General features: G+C 52.5%; 2 protein-coding genes across 4 annotated transcripts; one reads left to right on the top strand and one right to left on the bottom strand.

The window, feature by feature from the left end:
• Positions 1-50: 50 nt before the first annotated feature.
• LOC137231142 (short transient receptor potential channel 2-like) lies at positions 51-18846 on the top strand. The gene is given in 15 exon segments (XM_067751680.1): positions 51-71; positions 1230-1853; positions 3526-3738; positions 4691-4786; positions 4788-4856; positions 6014-6188; positions 9137-9328; positions 9421-9471; positions 9474-9564; positions 10587-10679; positions 13781-13973; positions 14534-14661; positions 14780-14858; positions 17409-17538; positions 18455-18846. Coding segments are annotated over 15 exon segments (2547 nt in total).
• A 613-nt stretch (positions 18847-19459) lies between these two features.
• ART5 (ADP-ribosyltransferase 5) lies at positions 19460-23070 on the bottom strand. 3 transcript variants are annotated; one of them, XM_067750186.1, is made up of 5 exons: positions 22702-23068; positions 22237-22394; positions 20532-21261; positions 19913-19945; positions 19460-19824 (listed from the first exon to the last, which is right to left on the bottom strand). In XM_067750186.1, the coding sequence occupies exons 2-5, from the start codon at positions 22318-22320 to the stop codon at positions 19751-19753; spliced, it is 921 nt and encodes a 306-aa protein (XP_067606287.1). In that variant the 5' UTR covers positions 22321-22394; positions 22702-23068; the 3' UTR covers positions 19460-19750. The 3 variants fall into 3 exon arrangements, with proteins under 3 accessions (XP_067606287.1, XP_067606286.1, XP_067606288.1); XM_067750185.1 differs by having other exon boundaries at positions 19460-19827; positions 22702-23064; XM_067750187.1 differs by lacking the exon at positions 19913-19945 and having other exon boundaries at positions 19460-19827; positions 22702-23070.
• Positions 23071-23461: the final 391 nt, after the last annotated feature.

Genomic DNA, 23461 nt, shown 5'->3' with positions numbered 1-23461 from the left:
ATTTATATGAGTCTGTTTCTGGAATCTATTTGCTTGTTTCTATAGACCATATGTTGAAATACTGTGATTTTGTAATTCTTTTCAGAGTTGTTCTCCACCTCTTTGATCCATCTTTTTAGAATTGTCTTAGCAATTTGTGGCCCTTTATTGGTTGATGACTTTGTGGTGATTGCCAGCAACTTCTGCTGGAATTCTGATTAGAATTATGTTGACTTAATAAACTACTTTCTTCTTTTCTTTTTTTTTTTAAATTTATTTTACTTATTTTTGGCTGCATTGGGTCTTCGTTGCTGCGTGGGGTTTCTCTAGTTGCAGTGAGCGGGGGCTACTCTTCGTTGCTGTGCGCAGGCTTCTCACTGCGGTGGCTTCTCTTGTTGCGGAGCACGGGCTCTAGGCGCGTGGGCTTCAGCAATTGTGGCACGTGGGCTTGGTAGTTGTGGCTCGCAGGCTCTAGAGCGCAGGCTCAGTAGTTGTGGCACACGGGCCCAGCTGCTCCGCGGCATGTGGGATCCTCCTGGACCGGGGCACGAACCCGTGTCCCCTGCGTCGGCAGGCGGACTCTCAACCACTGCGCCACCAGGGAAGCCCCTAATGTAGAATTTAATTTCAGAGTAAAACAGATAAAAGTGGTAGCATTGTTATTTTCCTTAAAAGAGGGAAAGTATTTACTTACCTACATTCTCATATCCCACATTTGGGGGCTTTTGAAGAAGTAGAGATTCCAGAAATCCCAAAGCTACTAGTAATAATTTCTATCTGAGTTGAGAAGTAGCATGGAAAAGTAACTAGCAATACCACCTCCTCAGCCAGAATGCCTGGCTGCCCACCTCGTTAAGTGGTTTGGCATGTCTGTATGTCAGCTTCTTCTGTTAAAGAGGGAATGATAGCTCCTACCTTACAGGGATATTTAAGAATTGAATGAATTACTTACTTATGAAGGGTTTTGAAAACTACCTGTACTTAAGCACTACATAAGTGTTACCTAAAACAAAAATGGAAATTTGTGTTATTGTGTGTTTGGGATAGGAAGACTATAATGTTGCCTGGGTATAGAGGGTTAAGGGCTTGAAGGTGGAAGGGTGAGGGAGGCCCCAAAGCAAAGGAGGTTGGAGACTCGGGGTCCCACCCTCTCTACTCCTTCATCCAGCCTCAGCCTAAGTGGACCGAGATCGTGAACAGAAAGCTTAAGTTCCCACCTCCGCTGCTGGGTGCCATTGGACCTGGTGTAGCAGCTGCTGGAGTTGTGGGTTGAGACCACAGACGGCGGGTCAGGCGGGCCCCTGCAGAATGTGGAGGAGGCTGAGGACCACTGCTGGAGGGAGGCGCTCAATCTGGCCATCCACCTGGGCCACAAGGCCATCAGTGGTGTGCTGTTGGCCAGTGTCAAGTTCGACTTCCGGCAGATCCACGAGGCCCTGCTGGTGGCTGTGGACACAAACCAGCCGGCAGTGGTGCGTCGCCTGCTGGCCTGGCTGGAATGGGAGAAGGGCCGCAAGGTGGACACCAGGTCTTTCTCACTGGCCTTCTTTGACTCATCAGTCGATGGCCCCCGCTTTGCCCCTGGTGTCACCTCCCTCACCCTGGCCTGCCAGAAGGACCTGTATGAGATCGCCCAGCTGCTCATGGACCAGGGCCACAGCATCGCCCGGCCCCACCCTGTCTCCTGTGCCTGCCTCAAGTGCAGCAACACATGCTGCTGTGATCTGCTCCAGTTCTCCCTGTCCCGCATCAACACCTGTCATGGCATTGCCAGCTGCACCCACCTCTCACTGGCCAGTGAGGACGCCATGCTGGCTGCCTTCCAGCTCAGCTGCGAGCTCAGGCGCCTTGCCCACAAGGAGCCTGAGTTTAAGGTTGGTTTCTGCTCCCTTCCCCTGCCCTTGGTGTCCCGTATCTGTCCTCCACCGGGGCGTGGTCGGGCCTGTGGTGGGTGTTCTGGGAAGAGGGAAACAACAGAAAGATGTTCTCAGGAAACCTCCATTCTGATGGGGAGCTGCAGAATTCCACCCTGAGGGGGATCTCATTCTAATTGCAGACAGCTGTCACTCTAGGGGTACCTAGTCTTATGGGGGTGGGACAGACCCTATCCTAGGTGTCTCCTGGGTCAGTCTGAGGGAGGAGAGAGAACATAGATAGGAAGGCAGCTGGACGGACTTAGAGATGACATTCAGTAGAACCTGTCCTTTCTGAATACCTACTGTGTGGTCCCACCTAGAGCATTGTGCGTTGCGGCCTCATGCTTGTGATCGCAGCAGGGAGAGAGAGGGCAGAGAGAGGCGGACAAGACTCCCAGGATGCTCAGCTTCATTCAGGGTCTCTGTGGATGGTACCAGAGGGCTTCTAAGGAGCAGAAAAGAGGTCAGGAAGCTACAGATGTTGTGTGCAGGGCAGACTCCTTGGAAGAAGTGGGATTAATCTTGGCTACACAACGAGGTGGTTTAACACAAGTGAAGAGGAGTAGGGAGGATATTTGAGGTAGGGATTCCGTCCAAGCAAAGACTCTCGGCTAGTAACAGTAGACATGGGATGAGTGCAGGAACCCTGTGCAGACAGAATGCGTGAAGGGGAGCCAGGGAGGCCTGGAGGCAGGGGCTGGTCAGGGGCTTTGAATTCACCAGTCCAGTTCCATCCATCACTCATCCACTGACATCCCCTCTGTGCCAGGCAGACTTGGTTCCCATGGTCAAGATTACCATTAGGTGGGGAAACAAACAAGGATATTAACAGAGTCCTAGGGCAGGATGACCTGTGCCAGACGAGCTCAGGGAAGAGCATGCTGCTTCTCCAGAGTTGTAGAAGGATCAGGGAATGAAGAGCCTCCACTTCACAGGTAGCAGGGAAGAGCAGCCCTTTCCAAAGGACCATCCCTCATCCTCGTAGCAGCCCACGGAAGGAGGCAGCAGGAATGATCATCCCCACTTTCCAGGCAAGGGGGCTGAGGCTTGGATAGGGGAAATACCTTACCCAGCGTGACACCACCTGAGGGACCATGCTGGGCCTCAGACCTAGCCTCCTAAAATCCTAGCCTGGATTCTCTCTGGTGTTAGGGCCCCAAGTAAAACTGAGGCTAGGACGGGTAAAGTGGAAACAAGAACTGCCCACTCGTGTCTGCAGCTCCTAAAACTGCCAGCACGGGCTCTCGTATAAGGTAGGTGCTCAACAAAGTAATTCAATTAACCCAAGAAGGCATGAAGAATAGGAGCGGAAGTGGGACAGGAATAGGGAGGAGGAAGTACAAGGGGTGGACAAAGGTGACGGAGGGGTCTGAGTTGAAATGACTCAGCAATGAGGTAGATGCAGCGACAGAGAAGCAAAGTTGACCCAAGAAGTGCCTCGTTATAGCCAAGAGGATAGGTGGGGTGGAAGGGAAGAAAGGAATAGAGGACTCAGGGTGACACCAGCTGTGGGGAAGTGACGGCCGAGGGCAGAACAGAGTGGCCCAGACCCACTTTTGGGAGGGTGGGGGCTGACCTAATGGGGCTGGGCCCCCAGGGTGGCAGGCGCACACGGACTTCCTCCCTACAGCCTGAGTACATTGCCCTGGAGTCGCTGAGCCAGGACTACGGCTTTGAACTGCTGGGCATGTGCCAGAACCAGAGCAAGGTCACTGCGGTGCTCGATGACTTGGGCGAGGACAGCAAGACTGAGCCCAAGGCCGAGGGTCTGGACCAGGCCTTTGAGGAAAGCATCCCCAACCTGGCGAGGCTGTGACTGGCCATCACCTACAACCAGAAGTGGGTCAGCTGGGCCCTACCCACCCCCTCCTCCCCCGCCCTGCCCTGACCCCTTGCCCTGCCACCTCTACGTAGTCCCTGCTCCAACCCTAAGCAAGTCCTTTCACTGCCCTCAGGACCCCTCTTAGATCTTCATTCTGAGCACGCTTCTATCTAGACCCTTGATTCTGTGGGTCTCCCACCTGCCCTTCTTACCTTCAGTCTAAGTCCCTAACCTCTCCCCAGCCCTTGGAAGTCCCATTACCCACCCAGACCCCACCTTCAGAACAGACTTCTGGGTCTTACTCAGCCTCTGGCCTGCTGAGTAGGTTTGGTGTGGTCTCTTTCTGTTGTTAGACTTCAGTATCTCACTCTATTCAGCAAGATTAGACTACATCTCTCAGGGCTTAAGGGTCAAGTGATTCCATGGTTCCCCATTTCACTAGACGCCTGTCCCCTAAGCCTAAGACATGCTCTCCTTCTAGCCTACCCCCCGCTTACTGCTCCCTCTCACCTACCCTAGATATCCTAGCCCACCAGGAGCTTAGCCAAAAACCTTCCTTCACAATGGCTCCCTAAGACACCAGAGCCCACTTTCCCTGATCCTCCCTCCTCAAGACCATGAAGGCTGGTGCCTCACGTCTCTAAGAAGACAAGGAATCCTGCGGGTTCTGGGACTGGGTACCCAGTTGCACCCACCACTGCCTGACTTAGATTCAGGAATGCAGGATCTGGAAAGTCCAGGAAAATCTTTGAATTCAACTTCTTCATAGACTAGGAAACCAAGTCCCAAAGAGGGGTGGGGTCTGCCCAAGGTCACATGGCAAGTGGGTTGCCTCTCTTCTGAGCTGGCTGGCCTGGGAAGAAAAAAAACATGGTTCAACCTCTATGGCAGGGAAGTCAGTGCACCCAACTAGCTCCCTTTCCTCCTCCCTGGCTGGTGGCCACCCCCTCTCCTCACTCCCATCTCTGCTTAGTTTGTAGCACCCCCCATCTGCCAGCAGGTCCTGTCCTCCATCTGGCATGGGAGCCTCGCTGGCTGGCGTGGGAGCACCAGTATCTGGAAGCTCTTTGGTCGCCTTCCTCATCGTCCTCACCACGCCCTTCCTCTGCCTTGGCCACTGGCTGGCACCCAAGTCCCGGGTACTAAGAATAGAAGTAATGATAACTGTCATTTATTTAGCACTTGCTTTATGCCAGGCCCTGGGCCAGGCACTTTGGGAATGTTCCCATCAGGTAATTTGAGGTGGTCCTGGAAGGTAGGCATTGCACCTGGATTTTACAGTGGAGACACAAGGAACAGAATGCTCTTTTGTCCACAGTAAATAGCAGAGTCAGGATTGAAACTGAGGTCTCTCTGCCTCCGAAGCCTGAGTCGTATATACAGCCCTACAATCTCCTAAAGAGACTCTGCCCCAACCTACAGATTCTTTGGGAGCCCTTGTGGACCCAGATATTTCTATTCCTTCACCCAACAAATATTTCCTTGAGACCCTACTGTGAACCAGGCATCGTGCCTGGTGCTGGGGATATAATAAAGAGCAAGCCAGGTACCTGTAAATCAAGTGAGGAATAGGGTGAGCAGTGCTCCAGGAAGCAGAACAGCATGTCCACCAACGGCCCAGGGAGGGAGAATGCAAACTATTAGAGACTGAGAGGAACTCTGTGTAGCTAAAGCATAAGTGCAAATGGTGAGTGGTAGGAGGTAAGCAGGGGCCCGGGTCCCACAGAGCCTTATGCAATGATGGGAGCCACTGGAAGACTGTAATGAGGTGAGAGATCCTATTAGTTTTGTGTTTTAGAAAGCTCTCTCTCCTAGTGGTGTAAAGGATGGATTGGGGGAGGGGCGGGAGTTAGGGAGACTGTCAGAGTGTATGAGAGAGAGGATGCAGAGATGCCTTTAAGCTTCCTGGTCTGGGTGGCCAGGACGTTTTCTAAGATGGGGAAACAGGAGGAAGAGGAGAAGGAACAAGTTTGGGATCAAAAGTGATGAATTTCTTTTTAACATGGTTGTGATTGAAGAGCCTGTGGGACCCCCCAGGGAAAGTTACTTTATCTCTGTGATCCTCAGTTCCTTAGCTAAAAAATGGGAATAACGATACCCACCTCATACGGTTGTGAAGGAAAAAATAGATACGAAGGGGGAAGGCCTAATATACAGTACATTCTTCATAAATGTCTGAATAAGTGAGTGAATGAGAGGAGGAGACATGTGGGGGCTGAGCATCCCGGAAGTTATCCAGGGTGGGGAGAGATTTGAACAGGACTCTGAGAGCCCTGCTCTCCTTCCTTCCCCCAAGCTGGGCTGCCTGATGAAGATCCCGGTGCCGAAGTTCCTGCTGCACTCGGCCTCCTATCTGTGGTTCCGCATCTTCCTGCTGGGAGAGTCCCTGGTCATGGAAACACAGCTGAGTACCTTCCGAGGCCGCAGCCACAGTGTCTGGGAGACTTCACTACGCATGGTTTGGGTTGCAGGTACATGTGTGGGCCTTTTATTTGTGGCAGACCCCCTTGGGGGCCCCCTCACTTTTCTTCACAGTAAGCACCCCCGTGGAGGGGGGCTGCCCCTGTAGATTCTCCCTGAACACATAACCAGACCCCTCCGGGCTCTGGTCCACCAAGGGTTTCCTCTTCACCTCTAATCAGGGGACCTAGCCCTGTGATAGACCCCCTGAGCAAGGACCCCACTCTTCCCCTACCCTGGCACCAGTCGCTACCCATTCTGGATGTTCATATCCTCCCACAAATAAGACACTGGTCCACTGTGTCCGGTGGAGATTACCTTGGTGTAATGGTAGCCAGCAAGTACACCACCAGGCAATCTATCCCGAAGGTCATGGAACAGAAAGGCTCACAGACCAAATTAAGTTGCTTGAATCATACAGTTTATTAAACCCATAAATGGTGTACTTATGATGGTGGTGTTTCGAGGACCAGAGTTGAGGTTTGAGCAGAGGATACAACAGCCGGAAGCAGACTGGCCCCAACACTTGATTGGAGGAGAAACACAGGGGCAAGTATGTCTGACCACAGCTGTAGCTTACTAATCATCCTGGTGAACAGCTGTGACTTTTCTTCGCAATTTTTGGGCAGAGGACATGTGAGGCCAGAATGGGTATCACCAGTGGGGAGCTGATTTAAGATCTGATGAATCCTAAGGGCCTCATCTGCCTTGTGTATATTCAGCGTATTATTAATATTTACTGTCTACCCTAAATATTCTACATATGTTCACACACATATGCTCTACTTGCTTTATTTGTCCAACATGTCACCCAGATAACTAACTTCTATATGCTTAATGCATAAGTTCCAGCCATTCCATTGGTGTTCTTTGCTTCTATAGCAGAATTGAGTATTCTCAAACAATTCAGCAAATGCAGTTGACAGTAACCTCCAGGGCTCTACCGAGCATTTGGCTGGTCAGCTCAGCAGCTGGACTGGGGGTCCCTTCCTCATCTGTCTTCCCTTTACTTGTCTCTAGCTTAGTTAGCAAACTCCCAAGACACCAGTAGACTAAGTCCGCTGCTCTACCCTGTACCAAGCCAGTCAGTAAGGCCTGAAAGACTATTTGGCCAAGAAACTCTGGGGAAGAAAACAAGAGCCATGCAAGAGGAAAAGTTTCTCATGCAGTTATTTACTAAACATTATTGACCTGTATTGGGTGCAGATGAAACCAATACAGTTCCTGCCCACGGGGGAAGAAGTCTTAAGAAACAACACTCCGGGCTTCCCTGGTGGCACAGTGGTTAAGAATCTGCCTGCCAATGCAGGGGACACGGGTTCAACCCCTGGTCTGGGAAGATCCCACATGCTGCGGAGCAACTAAGCCCGTGCGCCACAACTACTGAGCCTGCACTCTAGAGCCCGCGAGCCACAACTACTGAAGCCCGCACGCCTAGAGCCCGTGCTCCTCAACAAGAGAAGCCACTGCAATGAGAAGCCCCCGCACCGCAATGAAGAGTAGCCCCTGCTCGCCGCAACTAGAGAAAGCCCACGCACAGCCGTGAAGACCCAACACAGCCAAAGCTAAATAAAATAAAATAAAATAAAATAATAAATAAATAAAAGAACACTCCTTGTTTCTTCATGTAATAAACACTTGCTGCTGCCCTACTGTGAGTGAAGCCCTGAGAACACACAGATAAACTAAATAGGGTTCCTTCTACACATCCAACGTATTTAAATAAGCATCCACCCCCTGCTGCCGTGGGAATGGATGCAGTTCTCACCTCGCCTGCACTGCTTGTCTCCAGGCCCGCGCACGTTCTCTTTCCCCACAGCCCTCTCCCTGCCCGTGCTGCCCCTTCACCTGGCCGGCTCCTACTCCTCCATCAGGTCTCAGTTCAGTCGTCACTTTCTGGGAGAAGTGAAGCTTTCCCTGGTCCCCAAATCAGGGTGAGGATCTGTTCCTAAACATTCTCACAACAGCCTCTGTTCCCCTCCTTTCCACCTTAACAGTTACCACACTGGCTTGTAACGACTTGGCTACTTGCCCGCCTCCCTCACTAGATTATGAACCCGGGGAGGCCAGGGCCTGTATTTGTCTTATTCACCACAGGATCCCACTGGCACATGGTAGGAGCTTAATCAGTTTTTATTCAATAGTAACTACTGGGCCTTGTTCTGGGCACCAGGGACAAGGAGGTGAATAGGCCATGGTCCCTGCCCTTGAGGGGTTCAAAGTTCAGGGGAGGGGACGGGGGGCGGACCCAGGAAGAGATCTCCTGCAGTGCCCCACAGCGATGGTATCACAGAGGTCTGAAGAGAGCTGTGAGAACTCACTCCCCCGGTTAGGGAAGGCTTCACAGAGGAGGTAAGATTTGTCCTGGGCCACAAAGGCGAGCCTGCCTTCAAAAGGGTGTGGAAGGGCTTTCTAGGTGGACAGAACCATGAGTAAAAAAGCACATGCTTGTATCCAGGGAACGGAGAAGGGTATGACATGGCAGGGTCACCTGGCTAATGGGGTCCAGCTCCCGAGACCCTCCATCCCCAGGTCAGGCCCTGGGCCCCGGGCTGATAAGGAGCAGGTTGATAATTTGGAGCCCCTTCAAATCAATATTCTTGAAATAGTTGTCCAATATATACTTGGTGGAGGGAAGGGGGAAGCAGATTTCGATCATCCCCTCCCAATAACCAGCTTCTCAAGGTGTTACTCACTTTGAGTTTATCAGCCAACTGGGATCAGTGGCACAGGCTCCGTGGCAGCTGAGTCTGCATCAGCCAGAAGTTCTTTTTATTTTCACGTAAGATCTCTGTACTTAAGCAGACTAAACGTCTACATTTTATCCATTTCATGCCTTTCATATCTTAGTTCTCCCACCCCATGGATAGTTTCCCCCTACAACCATACCTGCAACCCAGCTCTGACCTGGACGGAGGAGGCGCCTCACCCTGCCCTGGCTCCCTACCACCTCCTTCAGGCTTCCTGTGGTTTGAGTGTAAGGAAGTGTGGATCGAGGGCCTGTGCAGTTACCTCCTGGACTGGTGGAACATCCTGGACACGGTTGTCTTGTCCCTGTACCTGGCGGCCTTCGTGCTCCTGGCCGGGCTGGCCTACAGGCGCTGCCGGGATGCCCCGGACGGGGCTGCCTGCCGCTACTTCACCTCGGCTGGTGAGTGCCTCCTAGCTCAGCCCTGAGTCCCCCAGTCCCCTCCCTTCCTTGGTTCTCGGCCTCAGCCCCCCAACCCCGTTCCACCTGCACAGAGCGGCGTAAGTGGCGCACGGAAGACCACGAGTTCCTGGCTGAGGTGCTCTTTGCTTCACCCACCTGGCCTACGTCCTGCCGGCCCATGAGTCGCTGGGCATCCTGCAGATTTCCATTGGCAGGATGATGGACGACATGATCTGGTGCGTACTGCCCCTGCTCGAGCATCTTCCCCTCCGATGGACCCCACTTGATCTCCTTCTGAAGCTCCCAGCTCTAGTTAGCACAGGGATTCTTATCCTGGGTTGCTTGTACAGGCTCCAGAGACCTCGGAAACCCTGAAAATAAAGGCAAATTTTCGGATGTAAATGTAAAGGTACATTTCTCTGCAGAGAGGGTCTATAACTTTCATCTAATTCTCAAAGAGGCCCATGACTCCAAAGATCAGGAACCACCAATAGCAGTAAGAGCCCTTGGCTGGCATTCCAGTCCCAGTTCCTTTGTTGTCTCCATGGCCCTCTCTGGGGCTCAGTTTTCCCATCTTTGTGGTGAGGCACTGGACTCAGGGGTCCCTTTGGATGGTTTCCACTGTACAACTGCTTTTGGAATTCATGGAATTATCTGGTCTTCCTGGTAATTATCATCAAATCATTTACAGCCTACCTGGCCTTTCACCCTAATCAGAGCCCATTTTTCGTGCCTGCTTCCCTGGGAAAACCCTGCCTGAGGTGGGACAGGCATGGGTGCCCTTGATGGGAAAAGCCCTGGTTACATCTGTGAACATCTTCAGCTCAGCTCAGCTTGCAGAACTTGCCATCCCACCCCTGAGACTCTCCTAGCCTTCCGTGTTGCCAGCCAACTCAACTCACATGTGGCTTTAACTCCACTGGTGATAAATCCTGTCCAGTAGGACTCTGTGACTCTCCCTCATCCTTGTACCACATCTCAGCATCTCAGTCCCTCCCTGGGAGCCTGACCCATGCCCAGCTTTGACTGTTTCAACCCAGAATCCTTTATTCTGGAGGGAGAGCTTCTGCTTCAGCACCCTTTAAATCCCTTCTCATTTCCCACCCCTTAATTTCTCTCTTCTTAATAATAACCACACTGAATCCTTGTCAAGTAGAGGCTGAGACTGGGAGCCATCACCCCCATCTCTCTTCCCAGAGCCTGACTTCTCGCAGGGAAGAGACCTGCTCTGACCCTCCCCCATCCCACCCCCTGCCAGGTTCATGTTCATTCTCACGATTATCCTGACCGCCTTCCTCTGCGGCCTCAACAACATCTACGTGCCTTACCAGGAGACAGAGCGGCTGGGCAAGTACTCAGGGGCAGAGGCAGGATGGGCAGGTGGGATTCTGGGACCGTGAACTTGGAGCTTAGTAATCACCTCTTCCTCATGATCAGATTCAACTTAAGCAATTTTGGCAAGAACGCAACCTAATTGATGATGTGTACTTTCCATCGTATCACATCAGGAGGCTCACAATGTCAGTTTAGCCCATTGGTGAGGCCCATTGGTCTAGCAAACCTCTCCATTGAAAAGGAGATACCCTTGTGGTAATGAAAAGAGATGCTGAGACTGTGTGCCTAGACCACTTTCTTGCAACTTTGCTCTGAGTGGATTTATCATCCACAAATGATTTTTGTTTAATTAATTAATTTTTGCCTGCGTTGGGTCTTCATTGTGGTGCGCAGGCTTCTCATTGCAGTGACTTCTCTTGTTGCAGGGCTCAGGCTCTAGGTGCGTGGGCTTCAGTAGCTGTGGCTCGCAGGCTCTGTAGTTGTGGCGCACAGGCTTAGTTGCTCTGCGGCATGTGGGATCTTCCTGGACCAGGAATCGAACCCACGTGCCCTGCACTGTCAGACAGGCTCTTAACCACTGCGCCACCAGGGAAGTCCCTTTACAGATGATTTTTACCTGCATCAGTTATTATAACAGTGGTTTCAAGATGCTGATTTTCTATTGCTGTCATTCCCTGTACATTTCTTTGCTGGCATTCTGCCATAAAGAAGTGCTTCCTTTTCCACTCTTTTTGAATATCACTATGGATTCAAAGATTTTTTAAAAATATAATAATCCATTACAGTCATTATTCTTCTTTTGTTAATTAATTAATTTGTTTTTATATTTGGCTGTGTTGGGTCTTCGTTGCTGTGCGCGGACTTTCCCCAGTTGCAGTGACTGGGGGCTACTCTTTGTTGCAGTGTGCGGACCTTTCATTGTCGTGGCTTCTCTTGTTGCAGAGCACGGGCTCTAGGCGTGCGGGCTTCAGTAGTTGTGGCTCGCGGGCTCTAGAGCTCAGGCTCAGTAGTTGTGGCACATGGGCTTAGTTGCTCCGCAGCATGTGGGATCTTCCCAGGCCAGGGTTTGAACCCGTGTCCCCTGCGTTGGCAGGCGGATTCTTAACCACTGTGCCGCCAGGGAAGCCCCATTATTCTTTTTGATACTCAGTTCTCCCTAAATATGGCCAATAACTAATTCCTTGTTCATTCACTCACTCATTCATTGTTCACTCATTCATTCACTCACTTTTTAAATTCATTCACTTTCTTAGTCATTCATTCATTGCTGTTTGAGTTCACACCCATTTATGACACCTTCTTTGTAGTAGGTCCTGTCCCTGGCACTGGAAGCACAGACAGAAGTGAACCAGACTCAGTCTCCTGGAGAAGATAGCCACGTGCACAAATAAACTCAGTTTGAGATGATGAGTGATGTGAGGAAGGAGGGCTTATGCTGAGGGTAATCAGAAGGGAAAGCCCCTTCCTCTGTCTTGATGATCAGGGAAGACTTCATAGAGAAGGGAACTCTGGACTCCACCTACAAAGGTTGTAAACTTCAGAGAAGGTACAGAGCATTCTGGGCAGAAGGGGGCACATACTAAGGCAAGGAGGTATGTTTGGAGAATAGCAAGACTTCCTCCATGGTTGGTGCATAGAGGGGATTTTGAGAGGGGAGGCTGGAGAGGGTAGAGGGGCCAGGTCACGGAGCTCATGAAGGTCCTGCTGAGAAGCCTGGCTTGCCCAGCAGACCAGGGAGCTCCGGATGGCCTCCCAAGCAATCGTTCAATCACGAATTCTTCCTGAGTGCAACTACATGATGGTTTTATTGTTGAACCTGAAGGACCCATGGTTGGGCCTGTGGATGTTGGTCAAGTCTTTCTCATGGTTCCAAAGTAAATGGAGGCTTTATTCAGACCAATCCTCTTACCAAGAATCCTTGTTCCCATCCTGGCTTCAAGATGTTGAGGAAGTCTGCTGACACAGTTGAAATCATGAATCTTAGGGACAGGAACTAGTCCTTCCAGCCTGCTTCATGGGTCCTGGTGTCATTCCACGGCAGCACAGGCAGGCTGAGCCCCCCTGCTCATTTATGGGAGACAGCTAATTAAGTCAAAAGTATTTTTGCTAAAAACCTCAGGTACGTTGCATGGTGGGCATTTGGACTGAGAGTAGTCAGGAGCATTTAAAGTTTGACAAGCAGAAGTACAGCACATCAGATCAGCATTTAGAAAGAACACCTTCAGTGCAGTGTGGAGGATGGAAGGACGAGAGAGGGACTGGGGCCAGAGACCCGCTGTGGAGACTGTTGCAGTCATCTAGGCTTGAACTGAAGCAGCATGGGTGGCTGCTTCCGTGGTCCAATCACCATCCTCTCTCACCCAGACCATGGCAACAGCTTCTTGACTGGTCTCCGTGCCCCCACTCTCTCATCTGCTTCTCTTCCACTCTCCTCACAGCAGCCCGTGTGATCTTATCAAAAGTAATTCAGGGGTCACCCCTCTGCTTAGAATTCTTCATAGCTTCCTAAGGCTCCTAGGCCATAGTGAGGATCTTTGTTTTTATCCTACAGGGCCCTGCATGACCTGGTTGGTCCCTGCTTCCCTCTCATGAGCTTCTCTCCTTTGCCCTCTGAGACGAGCTATGCTGGCCGTCTCTCAGTTCCTCAAATGCCCCCCAGACTCCCCTACCTTGGGCACGCTTCACATCTCCTTCCCTTCCCCCTGGTTGATTCCCTCAGCCTTCAGAGCTCAGCTTGAATGTTTTTTGAGGAAGTTTTCCCCAGCTCCCAGACTAGGCCATAACATCCTGTGCTGCTGCTTCATAGCACTTGCCACAATTTAGGGATGTTTGTAGAGTTGGTGTCCATCTCACCCCCGCTCCCCACCCAGAACATAGCGTCCTTGAAGACATGGACTGTGCTTGTCTTGTTCATGGCTGTAACCTTAGCACCTGTTCCTGGCACTGCTATACGCTCAGTAAATTCTGGCGGGAGATCAGAAATGACAAGCGGTCCAACGGGCTTCGTGGAAGCACAGCGCCTTTGCCTGGGTCCTGAGGGCGAGAAGGAGTGGGTCTGGGTGGCGCTCTGGCTCATCTCCCACCCCTCACATCCTACTCTTCAGCCCCCCATGCCAGTTTCAACGAGACCTTCCAGTTTCTGTTCTGGACGATGTTCGGTATGGAGGAGCACAGTGTGGTTGACATGCCCCAGTTTCTGGTGCCGGAACTGGTGGGCCAGGCCCTCTACGGTATCTTTACCATCGTCCTGGTCATTGCGCTGCTCAACATGCTCATTGCCATGATCACCAGCTCCTTCCAGGAGACTGAGGTGCATGAACTGAGGGTGGCTCAGGCCAGAGGGAAGAAGAGAGAAAGGAATGGAGAGGAATAGCATGCAAGGAGTGGAGACATTTGGGTTCCGGCTCTGCCTCTACTACTGCCTTGTTTTGTGACTGGGGACAAGTTTTCCTCTCTAGGCCTCACTTTCCTCATCTGTAGATTGAGGGTCTTAATGATGTTATTATTTTCTCCAGATACAAGTCTAGTGCTCTTTCCACCTTATAATGGGGGGGGAAGGATGTGTTGTGGAAAAGTAGGTGGGAACGTGAGAAGGGAGAGGGAAGGAGATGGATGGGTTACGGTTTGTGGCTGGAGAACAGTCCGGATGGAACTGGATGTCAGAAGCATGAAAGGTGGTGGGGAGGAAGAGGGGAAGGGGGGTACAGGCAGGGGAAATGTGGGTGATAGGTGGAGGTGCAGATAAGAATGGGGAGAAGAAAGAGGTTGGAGAAGAGACATGAGGGCTGGGGGGAAATGGGGCAGACTGAGTGGGCAGGAGGGCTAGGCACCAAAGTGGTCCTTGCAGAGCCCCTGCCTCCTAACCCCCAGGATGCTGCTGACGTGGAGTGGAAGTTTGCTTGCTCCAAGCTCTACCTGTCCTACTTCCGAGAGGGCCTGACGCTGCCCGTGCCCTTCAGCATCCTGCCCTCCCCCAAGGCTACCTTCTACCTTCTCAGGTGATGACCTCAGAGCTCTCCCAAGCCCCCAGCACTCAGCACCCCTATCCCAGCTCCTGCCCCATTAGCCTAGACCCTGTCCTCTAACTAACCCCCTCCCTTCACCTCAGTTTCTCAGGAGAATTTTCCTCTTCATTTGCTGTTGCTGCTCCTGCTGCAAAGCCAAGAAGCCAGCCTCTCCCCCAATCCCCACCTTTGTGAGCACCTCCTCTGCCTGCTGTGGGTCTTCCTCACACCGGGTCTTCAGCTGTATTGCCTATACCGTCCATTTGTCTGAACACCCCTGGCTTGTCTGTCTTTCCTTGTATGTTTCCCAGAAAGCCTGCTCCCAATTCCTGCTCTCTCGTATGGCTTGCCTTTCCCTCCTCCTGGCTTTGGCCATTTCCTAAATTTCCAATCCTGTGTCACCCAGCTCGAACAGAAGTTCATGCCACCCTCCTCCCAAGCTGCCAATACCCCATAAGCTTTAGGCAAAACTTTTTGCCCTAAACTGGGTCAAGGTATCGTTGAACGTTTTTCAAAGTAACGTGTTAAGAAGCCAAGGGGAGAATGCCCCACAAACTGGAAATTAGAAGGTGGCTGAGGCCTGAGAGAGGAGGGCAGGCCTCCAAGGCACTAACTTACCTCTCATTATCTGCTCCCTAACTCAGTCTGGCTTGGCATGGGACCCCTTGCTAATTCAGATAGCATTACTGCCAGGTCTGTAGGGGGTCCTATCTGTTCCCCTTAAAACATGTTACCTGAGGGTCTCTCTAAGACAGGGCCTCCAGGTCAGCTCTGCGAGGCCACAGGCCAACTCTGAAGCTCTGAGGCCCCTGGATCCCCAGGTGAGGAAGGCCTTCCCTTATCTGATTGGTCAACAGTTTGTTTAACAAACACTTATCAAAGCACACCAATTCTGGAAATAAAGATATGCAGGACGGTGGTCCTTTGAGGTACTGACAGTCTAGAGCATCAGAAGGAAATGGAATGTAATTGTGCATGATGACAAACCTATGATAGAAAGAAGCACAGGGGGCTATTGGAGCAGGGACGAGAGGCCCCAGACCCAGCCTCAGGGGTCAGGGAGCTTCCCGGAGACCTTGAGGGCAGAGTAGAATCCTGAAGGATAAACAGGAGGTTGATGGGCAGGTACGGTGGAGAAGGGAGTTCTAGGCACAGGAAACAGCATGTGCAAAAGCATGGAGAAAACATGACATTTACAAGAAACTAAATGCCAGGGGTTCCCAGTTCCCACCATCCTAGCTCCAGGCTATCCTGCATGGTACCTCTTACACCCTAATGCATCTCAAACTCCACATTCTGGAACTATCACCCTTTCACCCTGACCACTTCCTGGCCCTGTCCAGGTTGCCAGGTGATGCATATTTGCAGACCCCATGTCAGGGCTGCTTCCCCTCTAGGGTGCAACTCAGCATCTTCACCTGAAGTTGTATTCAGTTCTCTGGGCCTGTGCTGGGAGTCACTGAGTCCTGATGGATCCCACTATACCAGCCAGCTGGGGGTCTCCCCCACCCTCCACTGAACCCCCAGTGAGGTTCCACCCCTCCTCCAGCTGCCCCCCACCTCACTAGCCTGCTCTTTGGTGACCCCATCAGGTGTCTCCTCCCACCTACCCTGCACCTTAGGAAATGGCTTTTCCAAAGCTCTTATTCCTTATTTTATACAAGAAATACGCTTTATATACTCTGCAGCTGAAAAGACCCATCATTCTCTCTCATGCTTCTGCTGTACCATCTCTGTCAATCCTGTCTCTCCTTTTAAAATATTTAAGAAAAGGCTTTGCTTTTTTACATTATAAAAGTAAATAGGCTAGGGACTTCCCTGGTGGTCCAGTGGTTAAGGCTCTGCACTTCCACTGCAGAGGACATGGGTTTGATCCCTGGCCAGGGAAGTAAGATCCCACAGGCCACACGGTGAGGCCAAAAAATAGAGAAAAAAAAAAAAAAGTAAATAGGCTAACCATAAAATATTTAGAGAGCTAAATAAATACAGATAAATAAAAATCATTATTTCCTAAGCATTTAGAGATCCTCTACTCCATGCCAGGGAAGTACCAGCCTGGGAAGTAGGCGCTATCACCATCTCCACTTTAAATCTGGAGACCTTCAGCCTGAAGAAGTTGAGCAGCTTGCTCGAGGCACACAGCGGCGAAGTGACCAAGCTGGGATTTGAGCCTGTCTTCTGAGTCCAGCACTTTGCCTACTTCACCTCCGCTCTCTCTCTCCTTTATCTGCCCCAGATGCCCGACTTGCCCTCCTGGTACTGTCCTGAGGCCTAAAACTGGACCCAGAACTAATCATTCTAAATTGCATGATGATTTCCATCTCATATGCATGAGCTGGTCCAAGGAGATGCCTCCCCACATTCCCTAGTCTCCCCTCTGCGGAATTTGAAGGACAGGGTTAACCTGCACTAACTCAACTCAAGAAAACCAAGGTTGGGTTGGTGGCAGGAGAGAGCTCAACTCTGCCTTGCTCAGCATTTCTCTCTACCCACACTCTGCTTCTCCTCCTAACCCTCACCCACCTCCCACCCTAGTTCTCTTGCACTCAGCCATTCCACCCCTTCTGGCCTCCATCCAGACTACCTTCCAGGTCTGCATGAGGGTCTAGATGTGTGGCCTTCAGGGATAGAAAAGTCTGCACAGACTTTGCCTCCATCTTTATTGCCTGGGGGAGGATGCAGTGACTAGAAAAAAGCTGGGGGAGAAGACTCTCTCTCGCCCTCCTGTCTTCCCATCCCAGGCCAATCCTGGGGCAGGGGCAGGGCCTGGGGAGGAAGAGCGTGGATCCTACTGGCTTCATGTCATCAAGGCTCTGGTACAGCGCTACACAGAGACTGCGCGGGGGGAGTTTGAGGAGACCCGTCGGAAAAGTTAGTTGCTCCCCTCCAGGCCTTCCCCATTCCTGTCCCTTGCTCAGCTGGAACACCCAGCCTCACACCCCTCCAACCAGCCTGCAGTTCTCTATGTGGCCCCCCTCCGACCCACCCTTGGAAGCCAAAACCTGCCCAGATCGTGTGGGCCCTTGCACTCAATTACCCTCGTACCTGTTTAGACATTTATTACACTCACTTGATTTAATCCTTCATTCCCACCTTCATTCTTGTGTTCATTTATTCTCTCATTCACTCCCTTTCCCATTCACTCATTCACCTTATTCATCATTCATTCATTCACTCATTCAACCAGGGTTCATTGCTAGATCCCCTTTGTTCCCAGCAGGGACACATAGGAAGCTTTCAGTCTGCTGAGGAAGAGAAACCATCTCGCTAGGCAGAAAGTGCTTAGAAAAGGAGACACAAATTGCAGTGGGAGCCCAAAGAAGAGAAAGAGTCTATCATTTTGAGAGGCTCATGGGAAGGTAGAAGGATAGAGTACCAGAAGCTGGAGAAAGAGGAGGTGGAATCAGAACTGGGCTCTGAGGGTGGGTATGAGCTGGACAGGTGTAGATGGGGAAGAAGGCAGAGGGGGCGGATGTACAAATCTCTACCCATTAGAAAATTTCTCATTCTATGACTCCTGACCCCTTCTCTGGTCCATAAGACTTTCCTTCTTGGTATCTTCTAGACTCACCACCACCCCAGCCCTGCTGATTCATCTGCGCCTGACTCGGCCTGCCCACCTGACCCACATGCCATAAGCCAGTCCCTCACTTCCTCCAGTTCTCCTGCCTAGGACCCCCGGCATAAATGTCCCCTGGGGTTGTGCTGAGGGTAGAAGGGGTCCAGGGCAGGCTCATCTTCTGAATGACCTCCCCGTCACTACTGCCACGCCCCACCCCTCCCCAAGACCTGGGCAACAGACTGACAGAGCTGACCAAGACAGTATCTCGACTGCAAAGCGAGGTAGCCGGTGTGCAGCGGACTCTGGTGGAGGGAAGGCTGCGCCGGCCACCAGACGGTGCCAGCATCCTCTGTCGCTCCATCAGCCGAGTGTGCAACAGCTTCCAGAACCTGGGCCCTCCCATCCCTGAGAACCCAGAGCTGACAGTGCCAGGGATTGTGGGGACCCAGGTGTCTTCAGAAACTGGGCTTCAGGACGCAGGCAGGGCCAGGACTCCAGCATCTGGAGAGTCTGGCCCCTCCTCCCCAGCTCACGTGCTAGGGCACAGGGAGCAAGAATCAGAGGGGGCTGGGGACGTGCCCCAGGAGGAAGATCTGGGAACCAAGGAGGGGTCCTGATGCAGTGGGAGGGTCCCGCCTTCTGGTGCTGAGTAGAACACCCCAGATGGGTGAGGGTGGGGCTCAGTAGGAGCCCGTGCTGCTTTCCTTGCCTCAATAAAGCCTCTGTTCTGGATGTCAGATGCCTCCAGAGTGTGTGAGAATCTCTGTCTCTTGATGTTTTGAGATCCCCAAGCCCAAAATGAACCCTGTGGGAGCAGGGCAGAGAGAAATGGCTTGCTCTGGGGTCCCAGATATCTGGGGCTTAGGATCCTACTTTGAGTTCCTTCAGATGTTTGGTGGAAAGGGTTCTGGACTAGGAGGTAAGGGTCCTGGTTTCAGCACTACCTCTCTGACCTTCAGCAAGTTGCTTCCTTCCTTGGCTCTGCATTCCTCATCTGACAAGTGGCCTAGGAAGCCATCTGTCTCCCTTCCTGCCTTCAGGGCTGTTGTGAGGAACCTCTGTCTATTAAAGCGTCTGGGTTTGCAGGTTACAGTGTGTGACAAGGGTCTGCACTGAGACCATGTCTAAAAGTGATCAAAAAGTCATTCTTTTTAGTCCCTCAGTCCCTGAGTCCCATATGGCCAGAGCAGGGCAGATGGTCTAGTCTCATGGAACAAACCAATCATGAAATTTGAGGTCACCACACTGCAACACTGTTTAATCCAGTGGCTGTCACAGTACTACCCTTGCTTGTCCCCTGGAGTCCCTACCACGTAGCGGGGATCCCTCCACCCTACCATGGCCTCAGATCCGCCAACATCCTGGCCGGGGAGATGGCTGCTAGGTCTGGGTCCGAAACCATGTTCTGGCTTCTCCAGGCTCTTCAAAGCCTCCCATCTTCATATGGATGTCATCATTTCCCAGGACTCCTACGTGGCAGGCACTGAACTTTCAGAGCCCAGCTCCTGAGAGCTGGAACTCCTAAGAGGCCAAGGGCAGGGCCTTCCAGGAGAGCAGAGAGAAGGCCCCCTTGGAGAGTGAGTCGGCCTGTCCTCCTGCTGGAGAGAGAGGAAAAGGTGGTGAAGGGTCAGCAGGGCCAGGGGGAGTCAAAGCAACTGAGGGAGGGGCAGGAGGGTGACTCACTTGGCACAGACTCACATCTCGGCCTCTTCTTCGCTGCAACAGACAGCACAGTGAGGCCTCCATGCAGACAGACCCTCACACCCCAAACTTCCCTTCTCACCAGGCCCTGGCACGGCCATTCCCAATCTCAATCTAGCTTTCCCTTGTCCTAAATACAAACTTCTGACTTCCCTTCCTCCTTCTTCTTCCAGGAAATCTTCCCAGATTGCCTTTCCATCCCTGCTACCATCCTGGCCCCATTCTGTCCCTGACTCAGCACTTGGGAATAGCGTATGTGTTACGCTATTACGCCCAGGGCCTCCTGAGATCTGAAGCAGCACTCCTGTCACTTTCCTCTGCTTATTGCCCCCCTTAACCAGGTTCTTTTGGTCTTTTAGACTGTATAGCAGAAGGAAACTTTCAAGGACCTTTATAGAATCATCTGAGAATATTCACAGATGCAGAAAACACTTATAGGGCCTTCTCTGAGCTGGCAAAACCTGAGTCACAGAGAAAAATAACTCCAGCTAACTTCCAGCCCTCAACTTCCCCATTAATCACGTGGGTCTCCTGAAGGCCCTGGGGACTGAAATAAATCAGGGACATCCTGCCAGTCCTGCTTCCCTCATGCATGGCTCACCACCCAGATAGGCGCAGTTAAAGTGGCTGCACATCTGATTATTGCTGGAGAGAGTCACCAGGTTCCGGGCTCCATCCTGGGAGAAACTGGTGACCAAGAAGACTTCATGCGGGGGGATCAGCACCTCACGCTCCTTGGGAAAGACAGACAGGGCCTGGATCGGGGCCCCAAAGCAAGTCCTTAGAGAGAAGAAGGTGGCATTACCAAATCTGCGGGCCACTGCCTCATCCAGGGAGCTGGAGGTAAACTGGCCTAAGCGGACAGAGACCCCCACCTCCTTGGGTTCAAATCGAATGGCGCCCACGCCTCGGAACACCACCTGCCCAGGTTCCCTGCTGCAGTCCCTACTGCCCCGCAGCAGCTGCAGGGCCTGGGTCAGGTAGAAGTGCAGGGCCTTGAAGGGGAAGTGCTGCATGTAGAACTCCCTGGAGTCACCGCCTGTCCGCACAGCCTGGTTCAGCTCCCGGTATAAAGGGTTAGATGAGTTGGTGTAGACCATGACGGCGATTCCGTGCTGGGTTTTGAAGCCAGGAGGCAGGCTGAGCCCTGGACACCTTTGCTCCCAGGCCTTCTGGGCTGTCTCCCAGGACTCCCGCAGCCTGGTATGGTTAGCCATCTCCTCCGCTAGCAGATGGACTGCCTTCTCCTCCATCTCCTCCGAGCAGCCCACATAGGCATCATCGAAGGTGTTTGGAGCCAGGCTCAGGTTCTGGATGGAAACATTCTGGGCCTATAGAGGTAAGGAAGAGAGGGGCCACACAGGAAAGGGTGTAAGTTCAGGGTACTGGGCAGAGGTTCTGGCGGCAGATCAGTTCAGAAACACAGAATCTCATTTCTATGCCCAAATATCTGGGGTGTGAAATTTGGCAAGAGCTCAAGGGCTTAAATAACAGGCACTGGAGCCAGACAGACATGGGTTCAAATCCTGGCTTCACCACCTATGGGCTGTGAGATCTTGGGCGAGTCTCTTAACTTTTCTGGACCTCAGGTTCTCCACCTATAAATTGAGGATACTTCCAACCCCACAGGGTTATTGTAAGGATAGCATATAGATCCTCACTTGTGTACTAACTAAGAGGGGTCATTTATCATTAGAGAGGTTCCTGCACTCAGTGGGACGTGGGGCTGGAAGACTTCCAAGCACCGTTCTGGCTCTAAGGCTCAGTATGCAGGTGACATACAAACGTATGGCCAGTCTCCAATTACCTGACCCCATCCCCATCCTCAGGCTCTTTCCCCCTCACACAGGTGCTAGACACCACAGCAAGTCACTGGCAGCTCTGAGGCTCTGAGTCCTCTCCTGCTCGAGAAGCCCTCATCCTCAAACCTGGGGATGGGGACTGGGAGGAGGTCAAGCCCTGGTGTGGGAGGGGCTGCGGGAGGGCAGTACACAGGTAGCCCAAAGGAGTTTGTTAGGCTGGGCCTGTGGTGGGAGATGGGAAGTGACAGGAGAAAGATGCAGGCAATCCCAAGGGAGGACCATAGAAGGAAGGAGGATCACAGCAGGACCAATGGGTGGAGGTTGGGTTCTGGGAGATGGAATGGGAAGTTGGGGCTCCCTATAGGGATGGAAGTTCCTGAGAGGAAGAGGATTAAGAGGAATGGCATAATAGAGAAGCATCCCTGGGAAGGCTCTTTGAGGAGTCAGGCCCCGGGTCCACCCCAACTGTTCCCTTTGTGGCAGCAAATGGTTCCCCCCAGTTACCTGCCAGGGGGCGTAAATGCGGATGCCGCTGAGGGTGTGGATGCCAAGGCAGCTAAGGGCGATCAACAGAGCCACCAACATCATTCCTCTGGGAGACTTGGAGAGTGAGATCCCGCTGAGGGTGGGACCAGCGACGGTGGAGTCTTGGCTTCGATGGGCTGGGGGACAGAATGTTGGGAGAGTTTCTTCTACAGTGTGAGGGGTCCCTGGTCTAGGACTTGGCCCGGCGGGGCGCGGGCGGTGCCCAGAGCAGCCCTAAGTGTGTGGGCGGGTCTTGGATTTTATCCTCCACCCACCCCACCCCACCCCCCCACCCCCCGCCTCCACCCCAACACAACCCCAGTCTCAGCTCCCCCACCTCCCAGCTGCTCGGGTGCTCAGCGCCCTCTGCTCGGGAATGCTAAAGGGAGAGCGGTAATTTGGCTCCGCTTGGAGAAGGGAGGGGACGGGGAGCCGGGGACTCACCTGGAGGTGGCGGAGGCGGAGAGCGGGAAGGGGCACTGAAGGTTCCTGGCGGCGGGGACTGAAGTCTGCTGAGGCGCCGCGCTGCCCCCTGTCCCCGGAGACCCGCGGATCAACGAAGTCCCGCGGCTAATTATAGCGCCACTGGCGGTAACCTGACACCTCTCTTCCCCAACAACAAACACTGGGGCTTGGGGGGCGGGGCTGAGGGTCGTACTTAACTCTCCTTCCCAAGGACTGCGAGGTCTTTCTCCAGGACCCTTTTCTCCGAGCAAAACCAGTGCTAGAGGAGAATTACGAGACGTGGCCTCTCCCTCGGGCGGCCCCTGACCGCCACGGTCCGGGCTCCAGACAACTAGGCCGAAGAGACCAAGAGGGTCCAGCCAGCCGAGAGGTCACCACTTGCGCGCTCGTTCATTTGCATACAATTTGCATATGGCGAACACGTGGGTCACGTGTGGTCCAGCATCTTAGCGGCCCCCACCCCACTCCCTTCTCTTTATGCCCCTTCCCTTAAGCAAGCGTGGCCCAGATGCAGAGCTCTCTCTCTCACAACCTCAGGGTCCAGCCCCGCCCCTCCCTAGACCCTCTCTCCCTTGACCTCGCAGACTCAGGTGACCCCATGTTTATCAACACTAGCCTTTCCCCCTCACCTCCCTGGGCTTGCCTATAAATAACCTGGCTCTAAGTCTTAGATGCCCACTGGGAGGTAATGGGAGAAGGGGCCAGCTGAGGAATCAGCAGCTCTGGGAAGAACTTTCTG

Source organism: Pseudorca crassidens, chromosome 9 (assembly GCF_039906515.1).
Source record: "Pseudorca crassidens isolate mPseCra1 chromosome 9, mPseCra1.hap1, whole genome shotgun sequence".
NCBI lineage: Eukaryota > Metazoa > Chordata > Mammalia > Artiodactyla > Delphinidae > Pseudorca > Pseudorca crassidens.
The sequence above is the reverse complement of the archived record's forward strand: the minus strand, read 5'-3'. Positions and strand labels throughout refer to the sequence as shown.

What these genes read in the sequence shown, in the direction of transcription:
- ART5 (XM_067750185.1), bottom strand. Translation starts at nt 22,320, where the DNA reads ATGATGTTGGTGGCTCTGTTGATCGCCCTTAGCTGCCTTGGCATCCAC. An exon ending in GCATTTACGCCCCCTGGCAG is followed by an intron (nt 21,262 to 22,236) that starts GTAACTGGGGGG and finishes TTACCTCTATAG; the next exon opens with GCCCAGAATGTTTCCATCCA. An exon ending in TAACTGCGCCTATCTGGGTG is followed by an intron (nt 19,946 to 20,531) that starts GTGAGCCATGCA and finishes TGTCTGTTGCAG; the next exon opens with CGAAGAAGAGGCCGAGATGT.